Source organism: Cebidichthys violaceus, unplaced genomic scaffold (assembly GCF_023349555.1).
Source record: "Cebidichthys violaceus isolate CVI_PGR_0920_01 unplaced genomic scaffold, fCebVio1.0.p SCAF_30, whole genome shotgun sequence".
NCBI classification, from domain to species: Eukaryota; Metazoa; Chordata; class Actinopteri; order Perciformes; family Stichaeidae; genus Cebidichthys; species Cebidichthys violaceus.
In genome coordinates this window covers 2002384-2030234 of record NW_027176484.1, presented here as the reverse complement: position 1 = coordinate 2030234, position 27851 = coordinate 2002384, and the positions used below count along the sequence as shown (strand labels likewise).

Here is a 27851-nt window from a genome sequence, read left to right as displayed (position 1 = left end):
GTCTGTCTGTCTCTGTCTCTCTATGTCTCTGTCTGTCTCTCTGTCACTGTCTCTCTCTGTCTGTCTCTTTCTGTCTGTCTGTTTGTCTCTGTCTGTCTCTTTCTGTCTGTTTGTCTCTGTCTGTCTCTTTCTCTCTCTCTCTCTCTCTCTCTCTCTCTCTCTCTCTCTCTCTCTCTCTCTCTCTCTCTCTCTCTCTCTCTCTCTCTCTCTCTCTCTCTCAGATGACTCCAACCCCAGTCTGTCGAAGGACATCAGCAGCGCTCTCTCTACGGTGCCTGAATGTTTCGACTCGGAGGGATGCTTCCCGTTGGAGGACGAGCTGCGCATCGAGCCCCTCAGCCTGGACGGTCTGAGCATGCTCAGTGACCCCGACATGGTGCTGCCGGACCCGTCTGTGGAGGACACTTTCCGCAGCGACAGACTCTGAACGTAAAGAGCAGCGGCGGAAGGGAGAACTCTTAACACGGACCTGCAGTGTATAGAGTGTACAAATCCGAATATGCATGCGAGCGATCTCTATCGGGCCACTGTGCATGCGTCCTCCGCCACTAAGAGTCATTAAAATATGAAAGACCCCGTGTGCACAGTCATGCGCACTCACACACTTTTTAAGGAGGACACTTGTGAACAAACACTGTTTACACTAAAGTTACCCCTCGTAATGCTCCTGCTTGTTCCTCTCAGACATTATAGTGAGGCGGATCGATGAATCAGCTCTGAGAGTCTGCACCTCCTGCAGGCCACAAAGACTGTGTCTCTCTCTCTCTCTCTCTCTCTCTCTTTCTCTGTCTCTCTCTCTTTCTCTCTCTCTGTCTGTCTCTCTTTCTCTCTCTCTCTCTCTCTGTCTGTCTCTCTTTCTCTCTGTCTGTCTCTCTCTCACTCACTTTCTCTCATCACCAGCTCACAGCCCCCTGAAGCCATGGCAACCTCATCGCCATGGTTACACACCATAGCAACCCCCATTGCAATGCTGAAGAGCAGCAGGAATGCCAACACACACATTAACTTTACTTACACATAGCGGCCCAGGAGCAGGGACTTGTTGGTGGTAAAACATCTGGCGGCCCAGGAGCAGGGACTTGTTGGTGGTAAAACATCTGGCGATCCAGGAGCAGGGACTTGTTGGTGGCAAAACATCTGGCGGCCCAGGAGCAGGGACTTGTTGGTGGCAAAACATCTGGCGGCCCAGGAGCAGGGACTTGTTGGTGGCAAAACATCTGGCGGCCCAGGAGCAGGGACTTGTTGGTGGTAAAACATCTGGCGGTCCAGGAGCAGGGACTTATTGGTGGTAAAACATCTGGCGGCCCAGGAGCAGGGACTTGGTGGTGGTAAAACATCTGGCGGCCCAGGTGTATTCAGGTGAAGTAAAGACCAGCTGTGCCGGCGTGGCTACTTCAGGCTCTTGAACAATCATGGTAGAAATGAAGACTAGAGAGATTACAGCTTTTGTTTTAAATGTATTTCTTTACATATGATATCAGATTATTTTTTAGATGTTTGCCACAGATGTGCGTGAATATATATATATATATATATATATATATATATATATATATATATATATACACACACACACAGATAAATATATATATATATATATATATATATATATATATATATATATATATATATATAAAAGCCTAAATTTCAGTCTGATTAGAATGTATTTTCAAACTCGAAACAAAAAGGGCAAACTGTTTACAAAGATGAGATTTTAATAAGTAATTTTTCTTAAAAGTATAGATTTTTGAATTTCTAATTAAGAGATTGAATTCTAAGGTGTTTTGAATAAATGCTATGTTTCCTTGGTTTGGTTGTGTCCTCCCCGTCTCCTCGTCCTCTGGTAGAACTTTGACAGCACTGGGACAGCGTTGACGTCCGTGAAAAAAAAAAACAGAACTTTTTCTTTTAAATACTTCTATGTACATTCATTGCTTACGTTTTATTTGACATTTTGTACCGACCTGTAACGGCGCTTTTATTGTACTTGTGAGTCTCGTTGTGATTAAGGGCATGAGCTGAGCTGCTGTGGATCACTGTGTCCTCGGTGTCTTCAGCTCTCTGTACAGTGACACACTGCAGACATGTGGACATCGGACATCATGTAACGTTGCACTTAACCTCTTTTGCACTAGTTGGTTCGCAGACTGATGTTTTTTTTACACCTGGTAAGGATGTTGTTGTTTTTTACCTGCTAACCCAAAGAAGAAGTTGAGAGAAGCCATTACTAAGAAAAGTGAGACTTTACATGACTAAATGTTTAGTCACTGCACATTTCAAAACACCAGCAACAGGTGTTTAATCTTGATATCATGTTAGAAAATGTATATTTTGTAGGCTCATACGAGCCTATAATGACATGTTTTTGTAAAGAGGTGGTTATGTAATAACTCGGCCATTTGAGGCACTGAGCGCCCCCTAGTGTCCGTTTTAATAAAGTCACAGAACTAATGTTTTTAATTGTTTCTGAAAAGGATTTGGAGCAAATTGTTCTTCATTTTGCTCCTTTTTTAAGCTATGCAACTGTTTCTCAATGAAGTGCAGCCTGTTGAACAGGTGATGCAGTGTTCATCGTTATGTGCACAGTGTGGGAGGGATCAAATCAGACAGAAATCTCAATCTTACATGTGTCCAGTGTCCACGGTGTGAGAGGAGCGCCAGCAGTCGGAGAACAAGAGCACATTTACTGCAACAACTATTTAAAGTAACGTGTGCAAAAAACAAAAACAACTTGTTGCATGCAAAGTAAAATGGTGCATGGCACTTTTTAGTTTTTTTCTTTTACTCGTCAGTCAGGTGTGGAAGCTGCACTGTGTGGACTGAGTTCTTTGTGAAAGACACTCAGTGTGATTTATATGTCCACTATAAAATGAAGAGTTGTTGTTGTTGTTTTTTTTTTACCTGCTCTCTTGTTAGCTCTTAAAGACATCGAGTGAGCGATGGAGCCACTTTGCAGTTTATTTCCCTTCCTGTTCGTCATGTTTATTCTTCCTGCTGTCTGAACGTTCGCCTTCTGCTGCCTTACTTTGTCGTATTTTGTGACTTTTCATATTCCAGCAGTAACCTGTATCAGTAGAAGCTTTAACTCTGTTTGGTTCTAACCGCCCGTTGTCCTTTTCTGTCTCTCTTTTTTTTGGGGGGGGAGGGGGTTACTTTTCTAGTTGCATATTAAAAAGAATGTACAGTTCTGTTATTTAAAGAATGTTTTTGTCCACTATTGTTACTACTTGTAATGTCATTTGAGTTCCCCCGAGATATAAAATGTTCTTGTATAACGTATGTTATAGTGCTTATCTTTTCTGATTTAATATAAACAATAAAACTGTACTGTGTATTAAAGGTGCTGTGGTGGTCGTTCCTGCCACTAGATGGCAGCAGTGCGGCGCTGTCCAGATGTTCAATTCGCACCAACAGGACGTCCCTTCTCCTGTTTGCTGACAAACTAAAACTGCGTTCTATTCATTTTCTTTAAGGTGAGAAGCTTTTCAAACAGCTCTGTCGTTGTTTTCGTCCGTTTGGCTTTTTTGATCAGACGGACAACGGATTTATTTCTTTTTTTTTAAACAAGCAAACAGAAGAAGAGAGAACGTGAGCCAGAGGTGATTTTTGTCACCAATCTAGCAAAGTTTTGTCCTAAAGCCAAACATTTCTTCTGGACTTTAAAGTTGAGTCCAGATGTTTCTGTCAAGTGAAACCTCTCTACGACTCGGATGCTGTTTCTCTTTGTATTACAGAAAGTCCTTTCAGGTGAAATTGACGGCGGTAGTATTCAAGTGTTTATTTGCAGAGCTTCCAAAGTGGAGTCAGATGGTAAGAATCTGGTGATGGTCTCTGCCTCCCAGCCGTCTGCAGAGCGCTGTGGGATTAAACTCACCCCCAGATTCCTTCTTTGTTTCCTCCGAGCTTCTTTCATTCCTCACTAAGAAAACAACAAACATAGTAACTGTCGTAGTCGTCACCCGTTGGTTTGTGGACGGTTGTTTTGAAGCGTCTTTTCAATGAATGAGAGTTCCATTTAGAACATTGTGCTCATTCTTCACCCAACCCAACATTGAGGGCCTCCCAGTGATGTTAGTAGCCCCTGATTTCAAACTGGAACCAGTAGTTGGTTAACTTTGCATTTATAAATCTGATATTTGGTGACCAGCGGGGGGGAGTCTCTGTTCTCACATTGTGTGTGTGTGTGTGTGTGTGTGTGTGTGTGTGTGTGTGTGTGTGTGTGTGTGTGTGTGTGTGTGTGTGTGTGTGTGTGTGTGTGTGTGTGTGTGTGTGTGTGTGTGTGTGTGTGTGTGTGTGTGTGTGTGTGCGTGCGTGCGTGCGCGCGTGCGCGTATATATATTTATATAGGAGTGTGTGAGGACAGTATAGTCTGGCAGATGGACAGTGTGGGCTGCTGGAAATCAGCCAAACCCTCAAACACGGAAAGCAATCCGGGAGTGAGTTCCCAAAACAACACACACACACACACACACACACACACACACACACACACACACACACACACACACACACACACACACACACACACACACACACACACACACACACACACACACACACACACACACACACAGAGAGAGAGAGTGTAGGAACTGAATAGATAATCACCGTCATCAGTCAGAGAGCTGGAGTTGGTCCATAGAGGGAGCCTGGGCAGGTCAGGATGCCAGCCTCAAATTCCTTGTGTGTGTGTGTACGTGTACGTGTGTGTGTACATACACACACACACACACACCTTCCAGCTGGTGGGAACCTGACGGAGAACTGGACCGAGCTGCTGCCTGAAAGTAATTAATGAGGTCCGTTAAGCCGACTGTGTCGCTGCAAACTGCTTTTATTGTATTTAAGTTTTGGGGATATAATCAACTCTAAGTCAGACAAAATGTTTTTTATTTAATGAAAACGAGTCAGAATGTTAATCTAAACTATTTTCAAGCTACTAAGAGGAACTTGCATGTTGTGTTGGTTCTGTTGGTCCCTGTGGACTAAAGCGGTAGTGTCTCTGAGCACCAGAGTCCCTTTAGAAAACCTCTCATTTTACTGCAGTAGGGTCTGACAGTCTGCCCCGCTCAGTCCTGGTTCTGGTTCTCCCGTGCCTCCCTTCCCTCCAGCGGGTCCAGCAATACGTCCTGGGTCTCCAGCAGCGTGGTGTCAGCTCCCAGAGAGGAGAAGCTCTGCTCCTGGAGGAGGAGGAGGAGGAGGAGGAGCTTCAGACTGCGGGTTAAGCCGGATCTGGGTCTGTCCATGGTTGGCCGGTCTTCAGTCTGAGCTGAAGGAGTTTCTGGTGAACCTGCATGATGTCATCTGGTTTCACCAGAATCCGACCCGGTGGCTCCGATGACGAGCTTTAAGAACAACTCTATAGAAACAGACCATCTTCTCTCTGATGGACTTGTTTACTGATGGAGGTCCTATAGAGGATCAGGACTAAACGGAGACTGGTTCTCTAACTTACTTGCTTCTTCCGGAGCTTTCAAACATAGGTTTGCTCTGCAGTCATGGAGGGAACTCCTTAAATTACTCATCACCGATGCAAACAAACCTTCTCCACAGTATTCATTGTAATATGTCAGAGTGGAAGTTAGCGTGATTTCTGTCCCCTTTTTTTTTTTTTCTAAACCCAAGTATCAAAAATGCCTCGACACTAAATCCTCAAACACTTCTGGTGTCTTCTGCGTCTGCCAACAAAACCTTGTTTTCTCTCCACCTTCTGCTGTGATGAATGTCTTCACCAGCGTGTTGCCATCTTTCATCCTCACACTGTGCCATGAATCAGGAGGACGGCTTCACGTCGACCCTGACCTGGACGGTGTCTGGGTCAGTTCTTCTTGTCGGCTCCTTCATAAGCCTCTTTTTCTTCCTCCTACCCCCCCCCCCCTCACCGTCTCTGTCTTTATGAAGTGACAATGTCTCCCTTGTTGTCCTGGTCTTTCCTGCTTGTTAACTCATTCTGAGGACATTTTATTTTCCCCGTCCTACTGAACCTTCTCTTTAAAGGCATGTATTATTGTTTGTCCAGCCTCTCTTGATTCACTCATTGTTCATAACAAGAACGTGTTTGAATGTCTTTATTTGCTGAAATCATTTACTTTTCCATTATTCTTTGTTAGCTAATCAGTATATTTGCTGACCTTTAATCTTGGTAAAAATAAAAATCAACAGGCAACAAAGTGCAATGAATTCAGGAGCGGTGAATAAATGGCGTCCGTGAAGGTTTTTGACTTCCGCTGAAGAGACGAAGAATAGCGACAGACGAAAACATCAGATCTGTGGTCAGCGAGACTAACGTCGCTCAAATGTTACTCTTTTGCCATTTTTCTGGAAATTCTGTTAAATTTTGCGCTAAATTTAGATGAAAACTACGTCAAAACGTGCCGCAGGGATGACGTATTTTTATAGTTCAACAGGAAGTCGGCGTCACTGGTTCCCTCCACAAACAGCCAATGAGATTCTTCCATCGGATTTTGGATTACTGCAGAAAATAACCTCGGAGTCAAACAAACGTTTATGATACTTACAGGTTTAGTTCATCAAGATAATCTTCACTAATGAACTCCTTTTATGATGTTTGAAGTGTAGCATAAAAAGCTAACGTTAGGCTATAAAGGAACGCCACCACGGCCACATGACTTCACGTCTCCTCCACTAAGATAAAGGAGGACTAGTGTTCTAGTGAGGACGCTTAGTCGTCTCATTTACACTCTTTAAGACACGTAGAAGCTTCTAAATTCAGTTCAGTCAGTAAAAACTGACACATGTCCTTGTTTTAGGATTTATTCCTGCAGCAATGCACGCCACTTTCCCAATTTTTTTAAATTATACACACTAATTAAAGTAATACAATAATATGTATTGCTGCCATTCTTTCGTTAATAATCAGTAAATGCAGTTGGTTGCTCCTTTTCGTTTTTTGAATTTCTGTCGCTAACTTCTTAGCTGCTCAAAAGCTTGTCTGTTGCTCCAGAGATGATAATCCTGAATGACAAGTACAGGTGTTGAACCAGAAGAGAAAGTTTACAGATTATAATTTACTAAACCACATGGTCTCCACATTCGCTGTGTGCTCTCTCTGTCTTGTTTCTTTTTTTATTTGCTTGCAGTTAACTGTTCCCGTGTCTTTGTTCTTTTACTGTTGGCAATGAGAAGCATCCTTGACTTCCACTCTTGTGTTTTATATATATATTTTTTTACCACATGTTCAGCTGATACGTATGCGGCCGAGCGAGTCCTTCTCTTCTCTAACGCCACCCAAAACGTCTCCACATTGGGCTCCTGCAGGTGGTTCTAATACCGATGGAGATAGAAATGTGCTTTGTTCACTTTGTCCTGTTTTCATTTAAAAGCTGGGCAGATTTCAAAAAGTAGCTGGCATGGAATAAAAGTGGGGGTGAGCGGCCGGCGGTTTTTGGTGAAATAAATGTTTATTAACTGCAGAATAAAACTGCTTCACTCTGTTATTATTTATTTATTTTTTTGCAGTTTGAGACACAAAACATACAATGAAGTCATTTCATAGTCTGTCACTCACTCTCTGTGTGTGTGTGTGTGTGTGTGTGTGTGTGTGTGTGTGTGTGTGTGTGTGTGTGTGTGTGTGTGTGTGTGTGTGTGTGTGAGTGAGAGAGAATAAAGGCCACGTGTAAATTCATTTTGAGGATTAAATGCTGCTAAACATCCGCACATGCAGTATGCAGAGTTAAACAAATACGAAAATACAACTTTTATGTTTTTCATGTCATTTTGAAAGTGTTTTTTAAAAAGTCTATTAACTGCAGTTCACCTAAGGGTGACTTTCTCCAAACAGCCACGGGGGGCAACAGTGAGCCCATTTCATCAGAATGAGGGGAAGAAGCCGCACAAATGTTCGCTTTTTCATTACGTTACATTAACTCCAAGCTCAAAGGGACTTACTCACAAACTAATGTAACCGGAGAAGGACAAGCTAACTAGCTAACTAGCCAGCTATCCGTCTCTGGAGCTGGGTCACAACTAACAACAAACCCCATTTTCTTTTAGTGAAATGACCAGTGAAAACAGTTCAATGTCCGTTCTACTCTTGCTCCATTTGTATGGTAGTAGTCCTGTTTCCCCACGGTAGAATACTTTCCTGGATGCTATCAGAGTTTAAGCTAACGTTATCTTTACTGGATTTGGGGAGGTTTATACTCCGGTAACTCCAGCCAATGTTACTTGGCTGGGATTAGACTTTTTCTAATGAAATGTTAAAGGTGAAAACATACTGAGCAATTGTATGTTAGCGAAGCAGCCAAACTGCGTTTTGTTGCAACAAAATAACAGTAATATTGCCATTTTTTCCCCTAATATAATACTGATAATACTAAGAGTAATCTAAGGTGGCTATATTTTCAAACCAGCAAAAACAGGAACCCTACTGAAAATCCATGCCCATTATTTCCAGTCGGCAACCTCCAGTTCTGCCGAGTGAAGCCGATGCTTCATGTCTCAAAGCTGCATTCTCTCTAATGTCCATCAGGGGGCGACTCCTCTGGTTGTATAGAAGTCTAGTCTAAAATGACTCTACTTCTCTCTTGATTTATTCCCTAAGTAAACATTGTAAACATTAGTTTATGGTCTCAATCTCTAGTTTCAGGTCTTCTTCAATACAGCATGATGTTCATTTAGTACATCATGGTCCATTTAGAGTCAAACAGACCATAAAGCAGGGTATGCTTTAGGGGCGGGGCTTCTGTGATAGACAGATATCTGGCCTCTCTACTTCACTCCTTCGCACTCTTAATATGGTCACTTCCATTCATCGGTTGCAAAAAGTAAGATGGCGACGGTAAAAATCCCCAAACTGAAGGCTTCAAAACATCAGTCCACAAACCAACGGGGGACGTCACGATGACTACGTCCTCTTTTTATAGACAGTCGATGCTTTCAACACCATCACCAGACAACCAATCATTCAAGAGATGAGTTCAGGAACATCTGATCACTGTATCAACTAAACAAACCTCCTTGGTAACCCTTGTGCTCCTATATTTTTAGCATGCTGGGACTCGGTTGGCAGCGCGGTCACACCTCTGCTGCTGTGTGCGAGCGACTGAAATAGTTTTTTTAATCCCACTCAACAGGAGCAGGATCAGAGCCGAACCGGCTCAAATGGAGGAGGAGGAGGAGGAGGAGCGGCATCTGCGGTCAGCCTCGTGAACGGAGGAGGCTTGGATGTGGTCTGTGCTGGTTTCGGCTTTTGTTGACATGCTTGTGATGCCTGAGTTATTATCAGCCCACAAGTTCGAGCCGCATTTCTGCAACATCTGTCGGCAATAAGCGAGTCATTGCATGACTTTGTTTACTGCGCATTTGTGATTTACATTTAGTAAATGTGAAGTTATTTTTACACATATACAGCAGTTCCCCCCCCCCCCCCGCTGCAGCTGTGTTTGGTGGTCTTTAGCTGCTTGTATTGAGACGTTGATTAGTGGTTCTTAGACTACCGTGCCGCTGACGTAAACACATCGTGTCCGCTGCATCTGTGCAACCTTCGCCCACAGAGAATCTGTGTGTGCGTTTGATTTATTGTACTTGCAGTAACCAGCCCGCACTGAAGCATGAGGTCCACAGGACTCTGAAGAGAACGACAGCCTGGACAGAGGCAGCAGATGTTTCCCATCCAGACGCCGTGTTTAAACCAAGTCTGACTGTGACTGTACCTCACTGTTTCCTACCTCAGAGTGGAGGTTTCCTCAGATATAACTCATCTTACAGGTGTGTGTGTGTGTGTGTGTGTGTGTGTGTGTGTGTGTGTGTGTGTGTGTGTGTGTGTGTGTGTGTGTGTGTGTGTGTGTGTGTGTGTGTGTGTGTGTGTGTGTGTGTGTATGTATGTATGTATGTGTATATATATATATATATATATATATGTATGTATATATATATATATATATATATATATATATATATATATATATATATATATATATACATATACATATACATACACACACATATATATATATATATATATATATATATATATATATATATATATATATATATACATATATATATATATATATATATATATATATATATATATATATACATATATATATATATATATACATATATATATATACATATATACATATACATATACATATATACCGCCATGTTTCTACAGAGGCCCAGAACGGACAAACCAGACCCCGACTCTAGAGAGAGCCTTTCATGTCTTTACGTTAACTGAAGGCCACCGTTGTTCTCCGTCACGATTGCAAAACCGTGGTACCGCCAGCCGTCGTTTGACTTCCGTTGCTCCTAAAGTAGTGTTATTCAACGTATTGTCATACAAGTGTTTGTATGATGGAAAGTTGTACTATTAAAGTCCAGCAAGACGTGTCAACTTCCACTTGTTTCCTAATAGTCTTTTCAAAATAAACTTCCGTCGTCACAGTGGCGCTGATTTGCTTTTTATTAACGATTTACTTTTATCTTCGTAAAGCACAACATACAATTGTTTCAAAAGTGCTAAAGTTTATTATCATTATCATATTATATTTTAATATTATAATCCAATCACGCGGTTGCTGAATGTTTGGGTTTCATACACAACACTCATTACATGTACTGATGTTTAAACTTAATTTGTGTTCTCTTTACTTCACATTTCAAGCAGTCAATCCAAATTGGCTGCAGACCACGACGTCTTCTTCTTCTTCACAACATTCTTTTGTTGCTGATGCTGTTGTTCTAGTGGAGTGGATGGTTCCCCCTCTAATGTGGACAACCTCAACAACCACTTTGAGGGTGTTTTCGAGAATCAGGTTTTTAACGACGCCGAATGTTTTCCAGAACAATCTCAACAATGCCATTTTGTGTGTATTGTAACATGTTGGTTCCCAAACATTCATCACATCCTGTCACTCTGCTGTTGACGTGTTTTGGCACAAAGTGCTCTGATTTACTCGTCCAGCCAGTCGAGAGCAGCGTGTGACTGTTTGGTTTCTGTACGTAAACTCTCGCTGCAGATGTTCGTCCTGTTTTTACAGTATTCAAACAGTCCAGTAAATGTAGTGGATGGTATTTACTGCAGGCTTTAAGTGGCTTCTTTTTTTTTTGTTTCTCCCATGGGAAAGCGGTTGGTGAAATGGCCGCGGTGGTTGCATGTAATGAATAGCTCTTATGATGAGTTTGGACAACACGTCTATTCATGCCACACTGCGTAGTTCTCTCTCCTGCCGGCTGTAAATCAAAGCCGTTCTCTTTGTTCCACCTCCTGTATTTGATGAACTGTATGAACCCCGTACATCAAACCCTCACGGCGTCGGGTCGAGAACGTGGTTCTGCCACGGCCGTCGGCGCCACGTCCACAAACGCGTCATAACACCACGTCCGTGTGTACGCCAATGTGTTGCCCAGGTGACGGACGGCAGCTCGAGATGAAAGCAGGAAGTGCCTGCAGGGTCTCGTGCCATCCACACACCTACACTTTAAATACCACCCATGATGCATGCTGGGACGGTGCCATGCTCCTGCATATGTATACAATCAGTATCAGTACACTCCACCTCTGCAATTCTTTTTCTTCTTGTATGTTTTTTGGCTTAACTCCACGGGTGCAACAAAATGAAATTAATTCAATCAATCTCCTCAAGACAGTTTCAGTATTCATTTGCTGATGATGCGTCCACATGCTTGTGTTTACTAAATTCACCAATATGCTGCTCCAGATTATTATTACATTTTACCCCAATACTTGGAGACACTCGTGCTGATCTTAATCACCTGTCTGTGTGGCCCAGACCTGCTTGTTGTCCTGTTAGAGACACAGTTTAAGAAAAGAAAATAACAAAAAAGCTCAAAAATTCAACATGTATCCCGTGTATATGCGCCAAATAGATAGACTCCATCTTTACTTAACATCGTGTAAACTGACCTGTTTTCACCATGTGGTACGTCTGTGTGTAAACATCTGTGCTGATATTTACTACTAAAAGGAGGCCGTTAAAAACATAATGTGACGTTCTCCGTGTTGCTCCGGTGCTACAGTCACAGAGGGGGACCAAGTCATTGTTTTACAGGTCACAAGTCTCAAGTCAGGACAGACAAATACAAAGTCAAGTCCAAAATCAAGTCCCAAGTCAAGTCAAGACTAACAAGTCCAAAGTCAAGTCTCCAATCAAGACTAACAAGTCCAAAGTCAAGTCCCAAGTGAAGTCTCAATTCTCGACTGACAAGTCCAAAATCAAGTCCCAAGTCGAATACAAAGTCAAGTCCCAAGTCAAGTCCCAAGTTGAATACAAAGTCAAGTCCCAAGTCAAGTCCCAAGTCGAATACAAAGTCAAGTCCCAAGTCAAGTCCCAAGTCGAATACAAAGTCAAGTACCAAGTCAAGACAGGCAACTTCCAAGTCAAGTCCCAAGTCCTAAACTTTGAGTTTTGAGTCTTAAACAAGTCATAATGTGCTCTTCACCAAATGTAATGCCGTCTGTAATTTTCATTCCACATACGCAAACAAAATGATCTTTGGTGTCATTTTTTCCCTCTGGCGCTCAGTAACGTAACGTTAGTCCTTCATGGTTCTAGCTGCAACCTGATTGGATGCTGTCTGATTGGTTCAAACAAAGTGGATCTGGGGGAATTAAGCGTTGACTTGATGAGCATGAATATCGTTAACGTTACTGGATTCAGGAAATGAATTGATTGGTGGGCTCCAGTCCAAGTTTCATTGCAGTGTGATACAGACAGACATTTCGTACTCCACTTTACCACTGTGTACGTTTGGAAGACATTATGATATGACAACTTGAATTAAATGAGAAATGTTGAGCAGTGCTTGTGGTTCAGAGGAAGGTGCACAGACGACCAGTGGTGAGTTTTGTTGTTCAAAACGACCAACAGAGAGGTGAGTCGTTCTCTTAATAAACCATCTACCTGGTTGACCACCTGCTGTCACGCTCTGCTCTTAACGAGCTCGTTAGTGCAAACGAGTGACAGCTGGTGGCGTGTGAACAGCAGTCTGAACGTTTCAGTTCAACTTTTAGCCTCATCGCGTCGTTTTAACATTTAAGGCGCTGAAGAAGAACCAACAAGAGAAGTAGCAGGTTTTTAACTAATCAATTTGAAATCCCAAAATGCTTTAGGGCGGGGCTTACTGTGATTGACAGATCTCTACCCAGAGCCGTATACGACATCTCTACGTCACTCCTCTGCATTCCATATATGGTAACTTCTGTTTATCGGTTGCAAAAAACAACGACATGGCGACGGCCTTAATCCAAGATGGCGATGGCAAACCGTTCACTTCTTATATACAGTTAGCTATGGGATCGTGCTTGTTGCCGTGATGACAACATTAACAATTTTGTTTCCTACTTTGGGTTTTTCACCAGCACATATAACTTCCTGGGTGCAGCTGTGCTAAGGTTGCATGTAACGTACACAATTTTTCACGCCACCCCCGGCAGTCTTTCATCAGCTCTGCTGTGTGAAACCCAGTCCACCCAGCAAGGTGTCACCATTCATACTGGCAGGCTGCCAAGCTCAGTACGAAACCTGAAAGAGAGGGGAGGGGGGGGGGGGGGGGGGGTGTAACACTCAAACTCTACTCCCCCCCCCCCTCTTAAGCAACCTCCCCATTAATGTCTTTGAGGAGTAGTAAAGTGCCTCTTCGGCTCTGAAGCCTCTTATTACCAAGCATCACATTGTGAGCTGCAAAACACACACACACACACACACACACACACACACACACACACACACACACACACACACACACACACACAGAGAGAGAAAGAGAGAGCGTATACGTGCATGAATGTGATGCTTACTGTAAACACTTGGCTTATCTGCTTCTCGTCAACAACGCAGAGCTCTAAACGGTGAAGTGTGCGCAGTAAAGATGGAAGTAAAGGGAGGGCAGAGGAAAATGTCTCCACAAGCCGAGACAAGCACAGCGACCTCGGAGAACTCAACTAATCATTATCTGTATATACAGGTAACAGAGGAGCCACTCACTGCTGACGGAAACATGTCTACTAAATTAATGAGCTTACAGCAAATGTTGTTACAGATATCTACAGGAGTTTATAATAATTCAAAGCCCCTTGTGTAACTGCATGGACTTCACCTTGACCTCCTTGATGAATCTCCTCACAACACAACTGGGAAGAAGTCTAGAGTGAACGTCTAATGCCGCCACGATATGAATGTGTTGGACAAAACAAAATATTTTAGTGCACCTAAAGAGGAGTGCTTTCAGAGCTGAATTCCATTCCCTGGACAATGTGTCCCTGTTGAGAACAAAGAAGGAATGTCATATTAACTTTACAAGGTACCCACTGGAGCCTCATCTTTTTTTGTGTGTGTGTATCGAAGCCCTGACCATGAACACAAACACTGTAGCTCATTTCAACTAAATCCCACACGAGGGCAGGCTCTTCAAAAGAATACCTGGCAGGTGATTGGATGAACCATCTGTCAATCAAACTCTTACCAAGCCAGTCGGCAGAAGGGCAAAAACATCTTGTCCATGGATTTTCAATGAAGAAATACTCTCCAGTTCTGATACAACTGCTATGCTAATGCTGCTGTGCTAACCTCTTAAGGAGCCGCCATTGTTGTTTTGAACACTTGAAGCCAGACGAGATGGATCGTTCGTGTGAAATGTGGTCCTGCGATTCTCGTTGCGTTGCGAGAATCCAGCTGCCAGTGCGAGGTCACCAAATTCTCACTAGAGCAACCAAACGTAGATTAATCCGCTGCTGGAAATAGTCCCCAACAAAAGCACTATTTCCTCCTGTTTGACTGACATTTGAGAAACAGTACAGTGACCAGCTGTTTTAGGAAATTACTGTGCCTTCCTATTTTAGAAAAGAAACGATATGTTCTTTATAGGTCTAATTAACAGACTTGCCAAAGATAGGATTATGAGATTTGTTGACAACAATAAACAGAATTCTGCCAGCTTTATTTGTTAAAGGTATGGTTTGATATGGACATTTTTACTATATGTCAAACACCTATATTTCTACTTGAGAGAAATATTCTAGTCCCTTTAATTCCCTGATGATTAATCAGAACATAAAACAAGACCACTGGATAAGCTGCAGTCTGTAATCACACTCCTGCATGCCTGATGGAGATTTATGGCGCTGCAGGCTCATGTTTTTCGGCAAGTCAACATTTGTTGGTTCGTAAATCATTCCTTCGAACGTTTGCAACGGGCTTCCGATTGACGGCAACATCTCATCCAGTGGTCTGACACACGGTAATATTGACCCTGGCTACATGACCCCGTGTGTGTGTGGTCAAAAACAAGCTAACAAGTTGTAACGGATACCGACAGTCGAGATCCCCGGTGAGTCTGACGAGACGGCTTTGACATCAGCTCTGTGTGTGGAGACACTGAAGTGGCCCTGCCTCCTCTGTTATGTCTGCACGGCCCCAGGTGATCAGTTCAAGGTTGCTGTGTTGAAATCGCTGCACAGCTCAGATAAAATGTCTCTTAAAGGGACAGTGACAGGCCGCTCTGAGTTCACCGAGAGGCCGTGCTTTATCACCACCGAGTCTTCTGATTTGTAGTGCGGCGGGACGAGCGGCGTGGGGAAACTGTAGATGTCCTGCATGTTATTGCTTCATAAATCACACGATGAGCTTCACACACATAGTTTTCATTGTGAAAGTACAGTAAATTCACTGCATAACTTCTTCTTGAACAATTACTGTACATTCAGTCTAAAACGTTTTATTGTAAGATTACAGTACATTACTAGAAGCAATTTCACTAGTAAGCTACTGTACAATTTGTGAGTATCTCTGCTGTATCAACAGACTAGAGTAAGCTAATGAAACATTACTGGCAGCAGTTTAACCAGCAAGATAATGTACAATTTATAGAATCTCTACTGTATTGGAGAAATATAGTAACTTACTGTTATTCAAATGTACAGTAAATTGTCGTCCATAAGCAGTAAATTACTATGAAAATTTCTTGGGAACCAGGCGGCAACCTCCGGTTCTGCCGAGTGAAGCAGATGCTGAAGTGTCTTAAAGCTGCATTCTCTCTAGTGTCCATCAGGGGGCGACTCCTCTGGTTGTATAGAAGTCTAGTCTAAAATGACTCTACTTCTCTCTTGATTTATTCCCTCAGTAAACATTGTAAACATGAGTTTATGGTCTCAATCTCTAGTTTCAAGTCTTCTTCAATACAGCATGATGTTCATTTAGTACATCATGGTCCATTTAGAGTCAAACAGACCATAAAGCTGGGTATGCTTTAGGGCGGGGCTTACTGTGATTGACAGGTATCTGCCAGAGACGTATACGGCGTCTCTACGTCACTCCTCCGCATTCCAAATATGGTCACTTCTGTTCATCGGTTGAGAAAAAAAACAACATGGCGACGGCTGTAATCCAAGATGACGACAGCGAAATCGCCGAACTCAAGGCTTCCAAACATCAGTCCACACACCAACTCATGACGACTACGTCCACTTTTTATTAACAGTCTATGCTGGGATTACAAGCGTTATGACTCCCAGAATGCACTGCTCTCACAGCAATATAAGGTAGACGCATAATACAGTAGGTCACTGTAAATCTACATTGAAGAATGTTACAAAACCTGATAGAAGGGGATGTGGTACTTCAGCTGAGTGAGAGAAAAACAGGAGTTGGCCGAGCGATATAGTTACAAAAGAAAGAGTGAATTTTAGGAAGGTGAGGAGAGGGTGACGGGATGAGGGGAGGATAGAAACAGGGAGAGAAGTTATCGGAAAAAGTGAGTCAGGATGAAGGAGGGACTGATAGGAATGATGGGAGAGGATGGAGCTGAGTCATTATACACACACATTTATGAGTTCCTGTAGGAATGTTACGTATTCTAAAGGAGATTATAATAAACTGAAACATGAAATGTTTTTTTTTCAACTTTTATTCAACTTTTTAAGTTTATCCTCCACTGAATTTTTTTTTTAAATGTCCAAACGCACACATGTACTCAAAAGTGTTTAGAAAAATTACTTTAAATAAATATATAGCTATTAATCATCATAATGTAAATACAAAAATGTAATGTGAGTGAAAAAACCGTGAATAAGAATGCACACATCATTCTTCTTTAAATAGTTCACCATACAGTTTGACATTTATCACTTTTCTTAATGGGAATTCAACTTTACAGTCATGTACATTGAACATGTGTAATCAATAAGTTTAACATCCCCTAAGGTTGAGTCAGAGGAGCTGCTGGGCTGTGATTGGAGGAGAGAGGCGTGTTCACCGCAGGAATGCAGCGCTCAGGTAGAGAGAGAGAGAGAGAGAGAGAGAGAGAGAGAGAGAGAGAGAGAGAGAGAGAGAGAGACAGAGAGAGAGACAGAGAGAGAGAGAGAGAGAGAGACCGCAGCACCTCGCGCAACCAGCCAGTGACGGTTCAGGACTCGTGGTGCGCTGCCGGTGGCTCTCTGCGCGCTCTACCGGGCTTCTCCGCCGCACAGTGCGCTGATTGGACCTGTTTGTACTGAGAGGAAGCCGGTCATATCATCAGAAGAGAAGAAACACCTTCTGGAGCTCTACCTGCTGAGACCGGAGTCTGCGTGCAGGACTGGGCACAACTCACCTGTCTGGACGCGATCAGACGGTTATAAGCTGCACACTTTACATCTGGAATAACGTGAATCACGACTTAGTGTAACTTTTTTTGTTTTGCACCTGAACGTTCAGCAGAAGATGCGCATTTTCATTTTTTTTGCGTGTCCCGAAAGACAAAACTGATGTGATGTGTTTTGGGAACTGAGAAACAGCTGTTTGGATGGACGAGCTCTGCAGCTGAAGATACAGAGAGAGAGAGAGAGAGAGAGAGAGAGAGAGAGAGAGAGAGAGAGAGAGAGAGAGAGAGAGAGAGAGAGAGAGAGAGAGAGAGAGAGAAGGAAAACACAACATTTCTTTAAAAAGTTTCACTTAAACAAACAGAAAGCAGAAGAAGCTCCAGAGGAGAGCGGCTTCATGGATGGTGTCGCGTCTGAAATCCGTGTGTCGGAGCCTGCAGCTGGGATGCGCTGCGCATCTGAGCCGCGACTGTTTCGCACCATGACGCGGGAGCAAAACTGCACTTGAATGCAACACACCTGAATCTGACCCTCGAGGAACCACCATGTCCTCTTTACTGCCGACGAGGTAAGGCTGTCTGACGGCGCGCTGCCCGCACAGAGGAGCGCACGAGGAGTGAATTAGGGTGATTTTTCAGAAGTGTTCAGCTTTGATGGGAGGTGATACATTCCAGACAGAAGTTCTTTCTTCTTTTTCTCTTCTCGGTGGAGACTGTTTGAGTTGCATGTGGTGCCTTTTAAATATTTACTGTGAGTTATTTTTGCTTTCAAGGAGCTGCAAAGCCCCTTAAACATTTATTTTTGCAGTACAGTGAAGGATGGGAGGTGATACATTCCAGGGACAGTTGAGGGTCCCCCCCTCACCAGTTGGTTTGTTTTGTGCTTCACTTCAAAAGTGTGCGCTGCATATTTGCAACATGCCATGCGTTATTGGACTCAAAGCCGTTTAGATAATCCTGTGGTGTGTGAAGGTTTTCCTCTTGGGGGGGGGGGGGGGCAGAAGTCATATCCAGTCGGCTGTAAGTTACTTCCTGCCAGCGGGTGAGGTAATCCTCCCGCCTATACAGTATCTGGGATATTGCAACTCCTGGCTCTACATTCCACCCATCCAGCTTCACTATCTCCCAAATGTCCCCAGCTATAAATAAATACCCGGCTCATATTTGATCTAATCCCATTCCTGCAACACAGGGGGGGGGAGGTTGCCTCCTTCCTCTAAATCTGCCTCTTAATATCACAAACTTAAATCCACTTTGTCTCTCATTGGAAACAACAACAACACACTGAAGTTTCTGCACTAGATGGGAAAGTGTGATTTTATGTGCTGTCTGTCCGATGGAGGAAGAGGAGGAGGGAGAGAGGAAGGCTCGAGCTCGGGGCACATGTTCTGTCCCTCTGCTAGCTCTTTGGAGGAATGTTTGTTTGGGAGGGAGCCCATCAGCCCCATGAGCAGATTTTAATCTGCTTACCATGCATGGAACACTGAGCATATAGCTTCAAAACGAGGACTCTAATTTGGTGGTACACGCTATGATGTCACCCTCCGGAGTGGAGCACAGGAGAGGGACACAGATGACTTTTCCTTAACCGATTTGTCGTTTGATAAAAGCTTTTTTAATAGTAAAATCCTCTTTATTTTACACACTGTGAGGTGTGTGTGTATGTTTGTATGAAAAGCTCCTTTTTTTTTCTTAGTGTAATGAGCTGAGTTATCAACTAGTAAACTGAACTAAAGGTCGAGTTAGAAGCACATTTATTGATGGCTGTTCAAGGTAGAACATACATAAATAATTTGTCATTTTGGTATTGTGTATCTCTACATGAGTCCCTATAGTTTCTATGGATAAGAAGTCGCTCACAGGGACCAATCACAGCTGTAGTGAATTCAAAAATGCTTCATTGTTGCTTCTGCAAAGAAAACTGTGAACCAAAGTTGCCGAATTCACCGGAAATTGAGCCGGAATTAGAAAGTGAACAAATTTAAACTTGCTGGATGTTTTCATGAGGTTTCAGTTCAGTGTTAGCTCCTTCTTGCTGCTAGTGGTGCACGTAGCAGACTGTAAGGGTCTTTGACTGTAGAGATGTTAACGATTAACCGTTAACCCACAGTTAGAATTTAATCAGTACAAAAATAAATAAAATGAGAGCTGGTCCACCTTAAAGGTCAGACCGCCTTAAGTGAGTCTGGGGTTGAAGTTGTCTCTCACTTTGAAGGTAACCCACTTCTTTTGAATTATCAGTTGAACCACAGGGAGGCTTGGTTCACGAGGAGTTGTTGCATTTATTATCGCGACAAATAAACTGTACACATGCTGCAACGTTATGTCACCACGACGACTGGAATGGCTTTAACATGGGGGCAATGAAGGAACGTTTAAAATATCCAATTTTGAAGTTCACCTGGGGAATGAAAATCGGTCTCCTGGTGAAAGATCTTGTTTTCGTGGTCTTTATACTTCCTTGTTCATGATTACATAGATAACATAAGAAACTATTTTGTGGGATATCTACGACGTATTTCAGTTGTTCGCTGTATGAGAGCATCCTGTGTCCCACCACAACATCCCGACGGGCTAAATAGTGTTTCCAGGTCACTTTGAACTTGTGCACACCAAGCCTTGATCTCCATCAGAGCCAAGGTTCAGTCAGATAAGAGTTTACTGCTCTGTGCTTTAATGTTTGAGAGGTTTGCTTCAGAGCAAGATTAAGGTTGTGTTTTAACAGTTAGTGAGTTTCACTGGCTGTCGGCTGGATAGTTGTTCCATTAAACTTGACGGACAGGTCGGCGTCGCGCCAAGGGACAATTGATTCGGGGTTTTGGTGGTGATCCAGATCTGGGACTTCTGCCACTGAAACATTAGTGTTTCTTAGTTGTAATTATGAAACTGATGGAGACAGAAACTCCCAGTCCTGCAGCTTCAACACTACTATTCTTAAGTCTGTGCTTATGTATGATTAAGTGTGTTTGGGTGAAGAAGTTTGACAAGGAGTCTTTGTGTCCGTCGTGTTTGTCTGTTATTTTTGTATCCCCGTATTACTTGCGTGCATCTCTGCATGTTTTCCCATAGTTGCTCCCCCGACTGCAGACAGCCCGAGAGGCTCCGCGTCAGTCAAAGTGGCTGTGAAAAGATAATCTCATAATCCCCGAGGTATGACGGTGTACCGAGTTTGTCCTCCCTGTCGCGGAAGAAGTGAAGCGAAGCGAAGCGAAGCGAAGCGAAGGGAATGGAAGGGAAGGGAAGGTGGTTGAGCAAGAGTCTAGACATTTCGGCAACAGCGAAATCTTTGATTTATTTGCCGTCTAACGGTCTCAGACACACAATGGCAGTTGACGTCTTCTTTGCGACAATGTTTTATTACGTCTTCGAGCGAAGCAGCTGCCCGAGGACACAAAGACCCTCCGCTTGTGTTCAAAGAGGCTCGCCGTGCCGATCGAGGGCCGCTGAGCGCTTCGATTGTTGCCGCCTCATTCATAGTCAATGCGGACCCTCGGGGGTCAGGGCGGACCAACGGGGCCCTTCGCGCTGAACATCTGTTAAGAGTTTGTGTCAATTCATTCAGCAGCGTGCTCCATTTAACCATCAAGACCCTCCACCAGGCTCGCCCCGAGACTCTGGGTGGGGTCCCAGCTATAGGGATCCCGGGATCAGAGGTTAAGACCAACCCCTCGGTCGGAAGACGTGTTGCTTTTAGAAATCGTGGTGGGTGTGCAGATCATTCTAAAAGGTCCCCGTAGAGAGCCACTTAGACCCCCACACGAAAAACAACAGAGATCCTCAGTCAGGTGTCTGTGGCAGCGGGTCAAAGGACACATTCTCACCTGCAATGCACTCGGCGACACAATGTCAACGGCGCGATGGCCGTGCAGAGACGTTGTTTATTTGTGCAGGGTGGGAATGTGGGCGCTACCTGTCTGTCAGGGTGTGTTTCAGCAAAGGTGTGTTCGAGGAATCGTCAATGAGAGAGCAGCACGTTGGAGAGGCTGCACGAGTTCATCTACTTTCAATTAATGATTCTGGCTTTCTAACAATGATCAAAACAAGATAGGAGACGTGAAACAATTATCGCGCCTCATTCCGTTTCACAATGGCGCTCTCGTTTTGTGTTGTGATATAAATCCAGCGCACCCCTTTCCTTTTGGAGAAATTTGATTGAGTATGTGTTATTATCAATTTAGACAACGTAATTGTGTATCACGATATATCTCGATGTATGATTTCATCACAATATCACTCCGTTGAAAGACGATAAATAATGATATTGAATTATCGCCCAGCTCTACTTTCGTCCCAATGACTACATTTTTCTACGGCCGGGAGGCGTGTTTATATTTTTCGGGCGGGAAGAAATTCTTTGTTATAAAGGTCACATGACACAGGAGTCACAGGACTCTGTGTCCTGATTGGCTGAAGGTATTGTCTGGAAAATGGTTTATGGTATATAATGCAAATGAGCTCATATTTAATACAAAAATGCCTCATTTGCATATTTAAACATATATTTTCATGAAACTTGATATCCAAAAAATAATCGTCTTAATCTCAGTAATTGACTGGGGAAGCATCATGGTAATATATGAGTTACATATTCTACCCTATTTACCTGTAGCGTCTGTAAGAGTATAAAGGTTCAGATAGAAGCTCATTGGCTTCATGGTTTCAGTCTTATTCTGTTATTTGTTCAAGATTATTTCAGTGTTATTTGTGTGTTTCTTCTTCTTCTTCTTCTTCTTCTTCTTCTTCTTCTTCCTCATGAGAGCGACAGTCAAAATAAACAACTATGGTCTCGTATTGATTAAAGCCGCTCCCCTCTCCCCGCCCCGGAGCTCCTCACTAATGTGCTGCTATAGTCTTAATGAGAGCCGGAGGAGGCGGCCTGACCCCCTGCTCACCTCTGTGAGGAGCCCTGTAGGGAGGGGGCCAACCGGTCCGTGACCGGGGCTGCCGTCTTTTCATGTTCAAAAGCCGCAGCCAAAGATCAAGTGAAAGTGAGAGGAATGACTTCATCGTCTCTGATTTACAACGGTATTCACATGTTTGGCCTTTATGAAATGAAGATAAACCCTTCTCTCTCTACCACAGATGTTTAAAACACACTAGAAACATCTGCAGATTTGTGCATTGATGCAAAAACAAACTTTAAGTGTTGGTGATCCTTATGAATGGCTTCATATCATCCAAAAAATGAACCTTTTGTTTCACCAAATACTTTTCCAATCCAGATTTTTGCTTTTCTCGACAAATTCAAGGTCCATTTTTGCTCTCCTTTTAGCTCTGGTTTGGTGAAACATTTTAAGCATCAGTAATCTTTTAAAAGACATTTTAGTGACAATTGCAAGTTACAAATAATTGTCTATTTTAGAAACCCACCGTACATTTAGCTATTGAGGTTTTCAATCAACCCGTATTTGCCACACATTTAAACAAGGATGCAGACCTGGGATGGATTACGGGACTCAAGTCGTACAAATAACGGCCAGATATTTCGAACAGTGTAGTCTTCGGGGGGTCAGGAGGTAAGACCTGCACACACAATGGCCCTTTCGTCATGCAGCTGAGATACTGGGAGCAAAATAAAGTCTGTGTGAAAATGGAAAAGGCCTCTTACGTCTGTCGTGATTTATGAGCCCATTACCTCTTACGGTCAGCGCAACCTTCCCCGTTCCTCTGATATGAATTGCCCCATGTAAGGCAGAGACGGGAGCCGAGGTCTCTGAAGGGATGGGCTGCTCAGCCGAGTGTGAGGGAGATGTGTATCGTTTAATTGGACAGGGCAGCTACTGACCTGGGACTGAGCCAAATGCTTTGGAGCAGCTCTGGGTTTCTTTTTTTTTTGGGGGAGATAAAAGAGACAGAACAGAGTTGAGAGCGATAAAGACTGGAAGCTGATGGAGGAGGAAGTGATATGTGGGAGGGAAAAGAAAGAGAGGACATTAAGTTGTTGTTCCTTTTCCAAATGCAACCCCGTCTTAGATATTGTGTGTTAATGAAAATGACATCCCTGATCACAAAACAGACCCCTTAAACGTGTGACCACGCCGTCAGCAGAGCGGTGCCAGGAAGCAAATCAAAGAGAGGGGCTTTCCAAGAATCACCGGTACTTCTCAAAAAAAAGAAAAGGGCGCTCGTCCTTTGATGAATCAGAGGGAGGGAAAGACGGAGAGCCACAGTTGTTTGCCCGGAAGGTAAAGAAGTGACAGAGGGCAGCTGGTAGAGCAAGACAGACTAAACACGAGGCTCGGTGAAGATCTTATCTGGTAGCACCCATTGACGGGGAAGTGGACTCAGTCACCGTGACATCACCCGTTGGTTTGTGGACTTGTCGTTTTATTGCCTTGAGTTCAGTATTTTGTACGCCGCCATCTGTTTTTTTCTGCAAGAGAGTTGAGCAACAGGACGCTGAATACGACATTTGTAGGCAACCAAAATGTAAGAAGTAAAGTTAAGTTAGGTTAAATCAGATGAAACTCCTTCAGCTCAGACTCCAGCAGAGACCAGTCCTTCGTGGACAGACCCAGATCCTCCAGCAGAGACCGGTCCACCGTGGACAGACCCAGATCCGGCTTCACCTGCAGCCTTGGACCTGCAGTCAGAGCTCCGGAGGGAGGAGGAGAGCTCAGCTCCCGGCAGCAGCAGCAGCGTCTCCTTCTACTTCTCCTCCTCCAGGAGCAGAGCTTCTCCTCTCCGGGAGCCGACACCAAGCTGCTGGAGACCCAGGACGTATTGCTGGACCCGCTGGAGGGAAGGGAGGCACGGGAGAACTAGAACCAGGACTGAGAGGAGCAGACTGTCAGATCCTGCTGCAGTAAAAGGAGAGGTTTTCTAAAGGGACTCCGGATGAAACACGACCACTTTAGTCCACAGGGACGGCAAAAACACAAAAAATGAGACTTCCTTGTAGTGACTTTAACTTTCTTAAAACACTGTGAAAGGATTAAAGACACCAACAAATCTCAGATCGGACAACGCCGTGGAGACCTGTCAATCACTGTAAGCCCCGCCCTAAAGAATCCCCTGCTTTATGGTCTGTTTGACTCTAAATGGACCATAATGTACTAAATGAACATCATGCTGTATTGAAGAAGACGAGAAACTAGAGATTGAGACCATAAATCATGTTTACAATGTTTACTGAGGGAATAAATCAAGAGAGAAGTAGAGTCATTTTAGACTAGACTTCTATACAACCAGAGGAGTCGCCCCCTGATGGACACTAGAGAGAATGCAGCTTTAACACACTTAAGTGTTGGCTGAATGTTGTGGAAATTTTGCACAAAATAATGCACAAGACACCAACATTTTATTTACATTTGATGTGTTTCTAACCAGGCTGAGGTTTGAGCTGAAGCAACCGGCTGTGATTCTGATTATTAGTGAAATTAAAATCATGTAAACGCAGCAGGGGAGACCGGTTCCTTCCTCTCGGCTGTGTGGGAGTTAATAAGACACTGTAGGGGTGGGTGTTGTTTGAGATTAATGATACTTGCTGGATGGCGGGGGGGGGGATGGCGGGGCATTCCTGACCTCGGCTCCGGCCCACAGGGGTTCACAGTAGTGCGGCAGCTTACTCGTGGATATTATCAACGACCTAAAGACCTCTGCTGCTCGAAGTGTCAGTCGTGTCTTTTCCTGTCCGTTTGCTCTCAAACGTCTGTGCTGTAACGTCCTCCCTGTGTTTGACATGTGTGAAAAACGGTGACGGTGAAGTTTCACCAGGACGAACTGACTGACGGTGTTTCTCTTCTCTCCGTCTGCAGGAAGCTGACTCCGTGCCAGGCCCTGACCCTCGTCCTGCTGCTGGTCGCTCCCGTCTGCCCGTCGTCCCCGCAGAGCGTAAGTGTGACCCGTCCACGACTCGTCGTCACGAGTCACCCGATTATTTCTTTTCACTGGATTAATCTCTAAAAGTTATTATTGCTCCATTTTCTTTCCTGCTTGATTGGATCTGTGGCTCAAAACCGTGATACGATGTGAACGGTGACTTTTATGATCCGGTTCATTTTCTGTGGGTTCATCACTGAGGAGACATTGTTTCTTGATTAGTTGTTAACATGGGAATATGTATATTAACATTTAATCAATTAAAGCTTAACAGAGCCTTTATCAACAAATCTAACTTCTTATAACAGAGCTCACATAGATTTTTAAGGTTAACACACAAAGCTAATAGCTGGATGACGACGTTTTCAAGTGCACCGCGCTGAGTTTACACATGGGGCCTCGTAAACCCCTTCTGTCAGGACCCAAGGCCATCTCTCCCCCCCCCCCCCCCCCCCCCCGCTTTTTCCTTCCTTTACATGCTCTTTTTCCTAAGTTTGACAGAGTTAAACGTTGTCATTAAGCTAATTTGTGCAGAGAAAAATGGGCGCTCTCAGGTTCCAGAGAGGAAAAATCCATCTCGTTTGGATAATAAACCAATCAGATGTGAGTTGGTGGCTGATTGGATTGTTGTTGCAGCGGGGTTTGTCTTTTGATGGTATTTTGTGTTGGAAATGGCCACCCCCTAAATAAAGGAAAATAAATAAAATGTAATTCTAAAACATTTAAGAAAATGTATTTAAATGAAAAAAATGTAATTTAATTAAATATATTTAAAAAATATAAAATTAAATAAATTAAAATGTCCTCATCAAATCATCATCGCTTTTTGTTTGGCCCATATTTTGACTTTTAACAAAATTTTATTTAGATCTGTTCACATTTTTTTTTTTAGATGTCCTGCTAACTGACAAACAGACGAGACACATTACACAATACACTAAAAGATGAAGAATGTATTGTTCTGTGTATAATGAGAGAAAAGTTACCTTTAAAGCAGACTGGTCTGACTTTTTAATACAATAATATGTGCATGTCTTTTGCCCATAACCGGATTATTTCGATTCATGGTGGAACGTTGTGTCTGGAGTTGAGAACTGGTGTTACTGGTCTGCAGCTCTTCACCTTCAACCCTCTCTTGCTGTTTGCAGTTTGTTTTTTAAACACGAGGGCAGGTTTTGTTTTTCCTCTCTTCTCATGTGAAGGGGGGGGGGGGTTGTATTGTAAAGGTCAAAAGTCACTTTCATTAATCTAGAAAGCCAGGCCCCCCCACCTCCAACTGTTATCAACGTTAATTTGACCGGCGGTAACACTAATGAGGGCAACCTCAGGTGACCCAGCCATGGAAAATGATGGAGAGTCGTGGCACAGGTCGCTCGCAGCTAAGTGTGTGTGTGTGTGTGTGTGTGTGTGTGTGTGTGTGTGTGTGTGTGTGTGTGCGCGCATGTCTGACCAATTCTGTTCTATGAGTCACAAAGTCAAAGAGCCTCAGTTTCAGTTTTTTTCTCTTCCTGTTTCCTCTGTAAACAGTCAGACGCAGATCGCCGTTTACTCGTCTGGAGGTTCTGGATGTTGTAGTTTTATTGTTGTAGTTTTATCACTGAGATGGAAACTATTGTTTTCATTGACGTCATGTTGAGCGCAGGTTGTTCAGAAAGACTCCCAAATACTCTTATAAAGGATTAATTATTTGTTTTATTGTATTGTATGTTGTCTGTGTGACAGTACAAACATGTAACATGAAACAGATCATTTAAACATGGTGCAGATTTGTAGTTTTTTTTTGTTCGAGGGAGTATTGTGAGTGTTTGTGTGCATGTATGAAAGGGTGTTGTGTAAGTGTGTAACTGTGACCAGAGGAATGTGTAGGCATGGACGGATTATGAGGCAATGGGCCCTTGGGCACACACATGTGAAGGCCCCCCCCCCAACCCTCCATAAGAACAAGAGCCACAGGTTTAAGGAGACATTATGGTCGTTTAGCATCTCTTTGTTGTTGTTTTGCATCTTTTTGGTAGTTTTGAGTCAAGACAAGAGCTTGTTTTACACATGTTCTTATACCCACGCCTGGCACGAGAGGTAATTCTCATTTTGTACATCAGACGACTTTGACTTCGGCTTCTCCTGACAGAAAGATAACCGAAGCAGTTGTTGAGTGTGTGTGTGTGTGTGTGTGTGTGTGTGTGTGTGTGTGTGTGAGCCAGCTCCTGTATGTGAAACCGGTTGGAACGCTGCCAGTTCCTCCTCCAGGGCAAAAAACTCTGGAATGTGTTTAAGGAGCGCCATTGAGATTTCTCTAATCACTTTTATTGTTTGGCTCTGATGGTCCTGATCCACCAGGTTCACCAGGTTCTCTTCTTACACCATCTACTCCGTCAATCTACCCGCCTGTTGTTGGATTCCTGGCTATAAATAAAGTTGGTTTTGTGAGGCATCACACATAACACCCCCCCCCCCCCCCCCCCCCC

The 27851-nt window shown here is 43.5% G+C and overlaps 2 protein-coding genes across 3 annotated transcripts in view; both read left to right on the top strand.

Moving 5' to 3' along the window:
- The window catches only part of crtc3 (CREB regulated transcription coactivator 3), a 35601-nt gene extending 34092 nt beyond the window's left edge, over window positions 1–1509 (top strand). For both annotated transcript variants that reach the window (XM_068724306.1, XM_068724305.1), the window contains one exon: window positions 222–1509. In XM_068724306.1, the coding sequence (XP_068580407.1) occupies window positions 222–427 (206 nt within the window). In that variant the 3' untranslated portion in view covers window positions 428–1509. The remainder of the gene's footprint in view (window positions 1–221) is intronic.
- Window positions 1510–17400: 15891 nt separating this feature from the next.
- Window positions 17401–27851, top strand: part of adamtsl5 (ADAMTS like 5) — a 31092-nt gene continuing 20641 nt past the window's right edge. The window contains exons 1-2 of the mRNA XM_068724287.1: window positions 17401–18134; window positions 25323–25398. Of these exons, the coding sequence (XP_068580388.1) occupies window positions 18112–18134; window positions 25323–25398 (99 nt within the window). The 5' untranslated portion in view covers window positions 17401–18111. The remainder of the gene's footprint in view (window positions 18135–25322; window positions 25399–27851) is intronic.